General features: G+C 55.5%; 2 protein-coding genes across 2 annotated transcripts in view; both read left to right on the plus strand.

Annotated features, from left to right (window-relative positions):
* Positions 1–2,654, plus strand: part of NAPA (NSF attachment protein alpha) — a 26,105-nt gene extending 23,451 nt beyond the window's left edge. The window contains exons 9-11 of the mRNA XM_024768444.1: positions 217–285; positions 723–773; positions 1,893–2,654. Of these exons, the coding sequence (XP_024624212.1) occupies positions 217–285; positions 723–773; positions 1,893–1,994 (222 nt within the window). The 3' untranslated portion in view covers positions 1,995–2,654. The remainder of the gene's footprint in view (positions 1–216; positions 286–722; positions 774–1,892) is intronic.
* A 2,631-nt stretch (positions 2,655–5,285) lies between these two features.
* Positions 5,286–8,524, plus strand: part of KPTN (kaptin, actin binding protein) — a 7,237-nt gene continuing 3,998 nt past the window's right edge. Inside the window, exons 1-8 of the mRNA XM_024768850.1 lie at positions 5,286–5,566; positions 5,961–6,043; positions 6,147–6,231; positions 6,326–6,380; positions 7,626–7,701; positions 7,822–7,895; positions 8,109–8,218; positions 8,307–8,384. Coding sequence (XP_024624618.1) covers positions 5,344–5,566; positions 5,961–6,043; positions 6,147–6,231; positions 6,326–6,380; positions 7,626–7,701; positions 7,822–7,895; positions 8,109–8,218; positions 8,307–8,384 — 784 coding nt within the window. The 5' untranslated portion in view covers positions 5,286–5,343. The remainder of the gene's footprint in view (positions 5,567–5,960; positions 6,044–6,146; positions 6,232–6,325; positions 6,381–7,625; positions 7,702–7,821; positions 7,896–8,108; positions 8,219–8,306; positions 8,385–8,524) is intronic.

The raw sequence follows: 8,524 nt of genomic DNA on the forward strand, positions 1-8,524 counted from the left end.
AGCTGTCTCTGCAGCCAGCCTGGCACTGAGCTCAGCTCCGTGAAGCTGCCACCAAGCACAGAGCCCAGGGTCACTGGAGGCTGGGGGGTGGCGCAGACAGCTGACTCGGGGCCAGAGCGGCCCCCGATCCCCTCGGCTGCCGGGCCAGCTGCTCCGAGGGCCCTTCTTTATTAACTTGTCCCCTTCGACCTCCCCTCCACCCTCGCCGACACTCAGCTCGCTGTCCAGAAGTATGAGGAGCTATTCCCTGCGTTCTCCGACTCCCGGGAGTGCAAGCTGATGAAAGTGAGTGCCAGGGGCTCAGGCCACCGCTTTCCTGCTTCTGCGCTTGGAGCAGGGCGTGTGGATGGGAGTCTGGAGGCTTGGCTCTGGTTAGCACGATCACCGAGATTTGTACAGTACTTTTCAAGGGTCTTTTGTTTCCCCCTCGTCTGCCATTTGAGTCACCAGTTTCTGGATGAGACAAGTAAGATTCAGTCAACGATGGAGCTGGGGGCAGAGCTGGGAGGCTGTGGGATCTCACACGCACACGGGCACGCGTGCACACGTGATGTTCTGTGTTAGTGATGCGGAGGGCAGGGCTGAAACACAGCCCCTTCCTTCCTGTCAGCATGGGAGTCCCCCCGACTTTCACTCACCCAGATAGTGTGTGTGTGAATCTCATCCAGGTCAGGCCTCAGGCCAGCCTGGGCCCCTGAGCCCCGCCTGCCGTTCTCTTGCAGAAATTGTTAGACGCCCACGAGGAACAGAACGTGGACAGCTACACCGAGGCGGTGAGTGGCTGGCAGGGGTGGCTGCCCTTGTCAGATGTGGTCCCATGAATTTCACACTTTTTTTTTACACAGGCTCCAGATAGCAGGCTCAGTGGCCGTGGCTCACGGGCCCAGCCGCTCCGCGGCATGTGGGATCTTCCCGGACCGGGGTACGAACCCGTGTCCCCTAGCATCGGCAGGTGGACTCTCAACCACTGCGCCACCAGGGAAGCCCAATTTCACCCGTTTTTATCTCCAGTCCCAGCGCCTGGCCATGAACTCCTTTCTCCAGTCGCTGCAGAATCCTCACAAGTAGCCCCAAGAGGTGCGGGGAGTGTTCTCCCCTTTTTAGAGATGATGGCACTGAGGCCTCTCGGGGCCAGAGCTGGGGTTGGAGCCCGTATCTGTCTGCTCCTGAAGGCCAAGGTCTTTGCACCACTCAGAGTCCCCCTGGGTGAGCAGTTGAGGCTGTCTCACATCGGGCACTTCGGGTGGTCCTGGATGTGCAGGGAGGGAGGGAATGAGTCGCATCATTCCCTCTCCCCTCCCCGACAGCAGGAGGGAGGAGGAGCAAAGGGTGCTGGAGAGGCAGCATTGGGAGGGTCCCCCTTTCCGGCAGCTTTCCCGATAGAACCGCCCCATGGAGATGTTCCTCCCTTTCCTTACCCTGTTCTGAGCTTTCTGGAACTCAGTTACATCCAGCTTAGGCCCACATTAGGTTCTCCAGACTGTATCTGTCAAGCATGTCTCTCCCTGGGTGCCCATCACCAATCGTAGGCCTCTGAATGATGACAGAGACGAAACTCATCAGGTCCATCCCGCCGCTTCGTCATGTCTCCAGGCCTCAATTTCCCATCCATAAAACAAGAAAACTGGACTTTTTTTTTTCAGCCATAAAATCTTTCTTCCCCCCAAGGGAAGCCTCACGCCCAGGCCAGTAAAGACACAGAAGGGAGCCGCCCCGGCTTGGGTCGGGGCCCATGCCTCCCCTTGCTCCTCCTCAGGGACTGAGGCTGACAGGGACATGGCTGGAGGCTCTTGGGAACAGAGACCGTGGGCTAGGATTGGTGACAGGGCGGGAGCCGAGGCCAGGCGCGGGGTGGGCCGCCCCTCCTGACACCGGCCCCCCGGCGCACACAGGTGAAGGAGTACGACGCCATCTCCCGGCTGGACCAGTGGCTCACCACCATGCTGCTGCGCATCAAGAAGACGATCCAGGGCGACGAGGAGGACCTGCGCTAGGCCCGCCTGGCCCCCTGGCACCCATCTCCCTGCCCTGTCCGCTCTCCCCCAGCCTGGCCCTCCAGCGAGGATCGCGAAGAGCCCAGAGAGGTGGGACCCGAGACGTTGGCTGTGAGACCTTCCCTCCTCCCCGCCAAGGAGTCTCGCAAGCCACAGCGCAGGCTCCGCACTGCTTCGGGGGCCCTTGAGGCTAGGCCCGCTGGCCAGACGGTCATACTCTGTTCCCGCCGCATCCCTTGCCCCCTGCCCCTTTATTTAAGCCCCCGGAGGTACCCTTCTCCCCCCCGACACGCAGAATCATTGATGCAGACCTATTTGCTGTGGGTGCTGCCAGGGGTCAGGGTCAGCATCTGGCCCCCCATCTCCCAACCAGCTGAGTCGTGAGGTTGGTGTCTGTCTCTCCACCTTTGTCCCCCAGCCGAGCTCTGAGCCCACGTAGCCACCGTGATTTGCTGTCACTGCTGGAGGTGGGCTCCTCCCCCACCCAGCACGGGAGCCTCCCAGCCTCCTGCAGCCCTCACCTCTCAGGGTAGTCCCAGGCCCTGGAGCTCCGAGGGTCATCCCCATGCCCACCCCTGCATCTCCACCCTGCGCTTCGAGGTGTTGGTGGGAAGCTGCAGCTGCCTGAGGAAGGAAATAAAGGACAACACTTGTGCATGAGTCTCTTCCTCCTCACCTCTGCTCCCTCCTCACCCTTCAGGGCCTGTGTCCCCTCTCCCTGGCCCTCCCACCGTGGGCTCTGGGTGTGCTTCCTGGGAAAGAAGAGGGCGGGCTTAACCAGGAGGATGGGCTGGGTCAAAGCCTAGAGAAGGGAGGCCCAGGGCTGGCGGGTTTGGGAGCCATGGGCTTGGGATCTTTGAGCTCTGGGCTTTCTGGTCCTTTGTTTCTTCAGCTGGGATGATGGGTGCCAGTGCCCCTCCCCCAGAGCTGGCGGGAGGATGGATGCATCACCGGTGATAAGAAGGGTTGGAGGAGGCCCACCAAGTCTTCCAGCCTCACACCCCACGTCCATATTTCCCTGCAGGGAGGGCTGAAAGCCCCAGTGGCACTGTTCCATCTGTTGAAGTGGGGGGAGGGAGCGGCTTTGGCGGGCAGAGTACAAGGAGGACCGAGCGGGTATGGTGAGTGGGAGAGGAAACAGCAGGAGCCCTTTGCCCAGGAAAGGAGGGCAAGAATCAGCCACCTCCTCCACACTCCAGCACGTGGGCCTGCCTGTCAGGTGGACAGTCTGATGTGCCTGTGCTTCCACCCGGCACTGGGCTGGGCTGGGCGCTCCCCACTTTGGAGTAGGGGAACAGCTGGAGGAGGGTCAGTGCCCAGTTGCAGACTCAGTGTCATAGTATGTGGCATGACGTCAGGAAGTGAACAGGGGCTGCAGAGGAGGTGCTGCCTGGGAAACCAGGGCAAGCTCCTCTGAGAACTGCTGCAGCCTAGAGCCTGGAAGGAATTCAGGAAAGGTTCAGGCTCAGTGTGTGTCAAGAGTGGCCTCTATATGACACCCTGTCCTGCCCCTCTGTCCCCTTCAGCTTTTCCCACAGCTCTAATCGATTGATAATGGCTGCCTAGAGCTCAGTTAAGACTCCTGAGATCTCAGATTGATTACCAGTGTCTGCCTTGGCACAGGCTGAAGAGTAAGTAGTGTGAGAATCTGTGCCAGCCATGACCTAAATAGTGATTCTCAACCCTGGGTGTGCTTTAAAGTCATATTAAAAGTGCTCAAGCTTAGGTTGCACTCTGATAAATTGTGATTTGATTGAGGTTCCCCACCCTTTTGGTTTTGGAGAGTTTTTTTCCATAGGTGATCCAAATGTGTACTTAGGGTTGGAAACCACTGAACAGGATAGTTCTTTCCTTTCCAACCCGTTTGTTTATTCATTCACTCAAATATGAAGGGAATGTGGTTTCGCGGTTACCAAGGGAGGTAGAAGAAGCCTGAAGAAAACATTGTTCGGAAGCAGCAGAACCAGACCCCACCCCCATTTACTCAGCAAGTATCTACTCAGCACCTACTGTGTGCCATGCCCTGGCTCAAACCCTGGGATTACAGCACTAAATAGCATAACCAGATCTGGAGTGGACACAAACTCCTTTCTTTTCACCACCCTCCAGATCCAGTCTGCCTTTGAGAACTCTCCTCTCAGGGCTCTTATGCAACAGTGTCCCAGGTGCTTGGCAAAGGGCCTGGTACATAGTTTTGGGTTCTTAACATATTTACTAAATGCTCGTTCCATGTCAGGCCTTGTGGGCCAGGCGTCGGGGATTTGACTGTGACCAAGGGAGATCCAGTCACCACCTTCACAGATCTTGCAGTGTGTGTGTGCATGTGTGTGTGTGTTTTCTTTCTGCATGGAAGGGGGTGACAGAAGATTACTCAAGGTAGCCAGGACAGCTGGCCAACTCATGTCTTCTGGAAATAACATACAGGTATACATAGAGTCCCCAAACCCTTGATGCCCTTCAGGAGACAAAAAAGTATATACAGGAATCCCAGAAGACCTCATCCTGTCTCCACCACTTACTATCCTATCAGTCAAGGGACTTATTCTCCCCGAGCCTCAGTTTCATTCTCCAGAAACTGGGATAATAAACCTCTTTCCAAAGTTGTTGCAACAGTTTATGGAGATAAATTCATACAGTGGTCAATAAATGCTGAATAAATGAACGCGGGGTAACCAGAGCAGGGTAGTTGTGAAGATTCAATGAGATAATCAGCCAACATGACTGATAAAGTAGGCGTTCAGTAAAGAAGGTGGTGGTGATTGGCCAGGATAGATAGAACTTTTTCCTTGGGGTAAGAAGAATGCATTTCACCATTTTAAAGGTGATGTGATTAAAACAAACTATGGAGCTTTTGTGTTTGGGTTCCAATACTGACTGCTGCTTCTAGCTGTGTGATCTTAGACAAATTACCTGTCTGTGCCTCAGTTTTTTCATCGGTAAAACATATCATAGTACCTACCTCAAGCCTGCCTGTGAGTTTTAACTAAAAATTGATAGATGTAAACGCTTAGAACAGTTCCTGGCACGTAAGGGCTATATTGAGCATTAAGGTTCTTCTTATTCCGTCTTCCGCACCGCCCACAGCAGGGGCCACCACCTCCCATCTTCAGGCCTTAATCAGTGGGCGGCAGTCACCTCGGCCCTGAAAAGGACCAGGCAGGAGCGCGCAGGCGCATTGAGGCAAAGTCTGGTGGGAAGCCCAAGCGGCCCGGCTGGCAGCCATCTTGGTAAAGGGCAGCGTCGACAGCTTCTCTACGTAATCAGTCTGCGCGACCAGCCGGCGTCCGGCGGTCCATGGCGTAGAGTGGGCAGCCGCGGGGGCTACGGGGACCAGTGTTTGAGGGGCGTGATGGGGGAGGCGGCTGTGGCCGCGGGGCCTTGTCCGCTGCGCGAGGACAGCTTCACACGCTTCTCGTCTCAGAGCAATGTGTACGGGCTGGCGGGCGGCGCGGGTGGGCGCGGGGAGCTGCTGGCCGCCACCCTTAAAGGCAAGGTGCTAGGCTTCCGCTACCAAGACCTCCGACAGAAAATCCGGCCCGTGGCCAAGGAGCTGCAGTTCAATTACATTCCCGGTGCGTGGCGCCATGGGGCTGGGGGGCTTGGAATGTAGTGCTGAGAAGGCTTCTGAGGCTCTGTCTGAGCCAGGTCACCAGGATGGGAGAATGGGATCAGGGTGATGGTGATTGAAGGGGGTCAAGGCTGGTAATCTGGAGGCATTGGGGTCAGAGGACAGGGCTAATAGGGGCCTGAAGTAGTTAGGGTTCAGGATTCCTCAGACTCAGAAACCAGGATCCCTCCTACCATGGTGATGGTGATGGTGATGGTGATCAGGACTCACACCGTCCCAGAGGTCATGATAATTTGTGCTGGTCAGAGATGACTGAGTCCTAGAGGTCAGGGCTCACTGTTGATTGGGAATATTGGGGTCACGGGTCTGCCTGAAACGTGAACTTTGTCCTCTCCCAGTGGACGCAGAGATTGTCTCCATCGACACCTTCAACAAGTCACCCCCAAAGCAGGGCCTGGTGGTGGGGATCACGTTCATCAAGGTACCCAGAGCCCTCCACCTACCCATTTTCTCCTCCTTACTGAGTCTGACCCATATCCCTCTTGCTGACCCTACTCTCCCCTGAGGCCAGTTTCCTCTCCCAGGATTCAGGGGACAAGGGCAGCCCCTTCCTTAACATCTACTGTGACTACGAGCCTGGCTCTGAGTACAACCTGGACTCCATTGCCCGTAAGTGTGGCCTGGAGGGAAGGAGGGATGAGGAAGGGGGTTGGGGGGGTGCTGTCAGGTCCCCTGTGCCCATCTACCTGTACTCCCCCTGCAGAGAGCTGCCTGAACCTGGAGCTCCAGTTCACTCCTTTCCAACTGTGCCATGCAGAGTAAGTAAGCCACAGGTGTGATGCAATAGGGAGTGTGTGTGTGTGTGTGTGTGTGTGTGTGTGTGTGTGTGTGTTGGGAGGGCGGAGGCTGTAGCAAACTGGAGACCACAAACCTGCCTATAGACAATCAGACTAGTTTGTTTTTTAGAGCATCGTGCATTTAAGGTAGCCGTGGACCAGACTTGGCTGATGGGCTACCATTTTGTTATCCCTGAACTAGATAATTTGAGAGTGAATGAGCTCCTGTGCTCCAGATGTGTAGAATTCTCAAATTCTAACGATCTAGATTTGGGCATTCCAAGACCCAGAAATGCCAATTTTTCTAGAGTTGTAAGCTCTGGGATTCCAAGATTTGAAAGTTCTACAGTTTGATGATTCTGAGATTCTGTAATATTAAAGCCCTAACATTGTCATATTCCAAGGAGATAGAATACAGACCGTCTAGAATACTGATGTTCTAGAATCCCAAAGTATAAGAATTCCATTCTAGAGCTCTGAATTCCAAAACACCAGTGTTCTAGCAGAGGGGTTGGCAAACTTTTTCTTTTAAGGCGCAGCTTCGGGGTCAAATAATCTCTATCACAACTACTCAAGTTGGCCACTGTAGCAAGAAGGCAGCCATTGACCCTGTGTAAATGAATGGGTGTGGCTGTGTTCCAATAAAACTTTATTCACAAAAACAGGCCGTGGGTTTTGGATTTGCCCTGCAGGTCATAATTTGCCAACCTCTGGTCTAGCAGATGAGAGTTCTAGAAACTGAAGGTTCTAAAGTACTAATGTTCTGGGTTCTACGATCTGGGTATTCTACCAATTCTGTAAATCTGAATATCCATGATGGCAATTTCCAGAAGTTCTAGCATTTCAAAGGAGACAGAAAACAGAACTTCTAGAACACTGGGGTTCTAGGGTAAAGAGGTGCTAGTGTTCTGAGGTTCTGCAGCCCATTCTAGAGCTCCATGTTCATTCCTGAATCCACATCCAGAATGAAGATTCTAGCAAGTGAGGGCTCTAGAAACAGAAGGTTCGAAAACGCTGAGTTTCTGTGATTCTGAGACTGGAAAGTTCTAAAATCTGAGATTCTGTGAGGGCTAGTTTCTAGAATTCTACATCCTGAGATCCTAGCTCTGGATCCAGTGTCTAGAACCCAGAATGTTAGGGTTCTCGCAGGCAAGAGTTTCTGCAAGAGGAGGATTTTAAAACACACGGACTCTACCACACTGGCATTCTAGATTTTTCTGCTTTCAGGGTCCAGGTTGGGGATCAACTGGAGACCGTGTTTCTCCTGAGTGGGAATGACCCAGCCATTCATCTCTACAAGGAGGTGAGGCAGGGCGAGGCTTGGTGGGCAGAGCCCTGCCGGGGCCACCATGGGCTGGCACAGGGCGCAGTGTGTGAGGCTGGCCACTGACTCCAAGCTCGTGGCGGGTCTTGCTTCCCCCAGAACGAGGGGCTGCATCAGTTTGAAGAACAGCCCGTGGAAAACCTCTTCCCAGAGCTCACGAACCTGACCAGTAGGTAGGAGAGGCCCGGACAGAGGCCAGTGGGAACTGGGGCAGGCAGCCTCAGAGAAATCAGGTGGTGGGAATTGACCCCTAAAGAAGTCAGGCCCAGCGGAGGCCCAAGGCTCTACCGGAGGTGGGGTGGGGTGGATGCTTCTAGGGAGGTGGAGGTGGGGGCTGGGGCCTGGCGACGGCCCTCAGGCCCCTCTGTCCACCCGTCCACCCCCAGTGTCCTCTGGCTTGACGTGCACAACCTGCCCGGCACGTCCCGGCGACTCTCAGCTCTCGGCTGTCAGAGCGGTTATGTCCGTGTCGCCCACGTAGACCAGCAGAGTCGAGGTGATGGCTGGGGCGGGGGCCCAGGGGCGGATCCGGACGGGGGCAGGGGTGCTCGGGACGGGGCCCTGAGTCCTCGCCCTCCACACAGAGGTTCTGCAGACTTGGACGATCCTGCAGGACGGCCCCATCTCCCGAGTGATCGTGTTCAGCCTCTCGGCCCCCGAGGGTGAGCTCCGGGCAGGGGGAGGCCAGGCTGCGGGCTCGGCTCCTCCACCCGCATTTGTACCCCTCTCCCCACATGCCCAGCTCCCCACCATCCCTCCCCTCCCCGCTGTGTGCCCCACTCCAGCCCAGGAGCTACAGTGT

Source organism: Neophocaena asiaeorientalis, unplaced genomic scaffold (assembly GCF_003031525.2).
Source record: "Neophocaena asiaeorientalis asiaeorientalis breed wild unplaced genomic scaffold, Neophocaena_asiaeorientalis_V1.1 scaffold629, whole genome shotgun sequence".
Taxonomy (NCBI): Eukaryota; Metazoa; Chordata; class Mammalia; order Artiodactyla; family Phocoenidae; genus Neophocaena; species Neophocaena asiaeorientalis.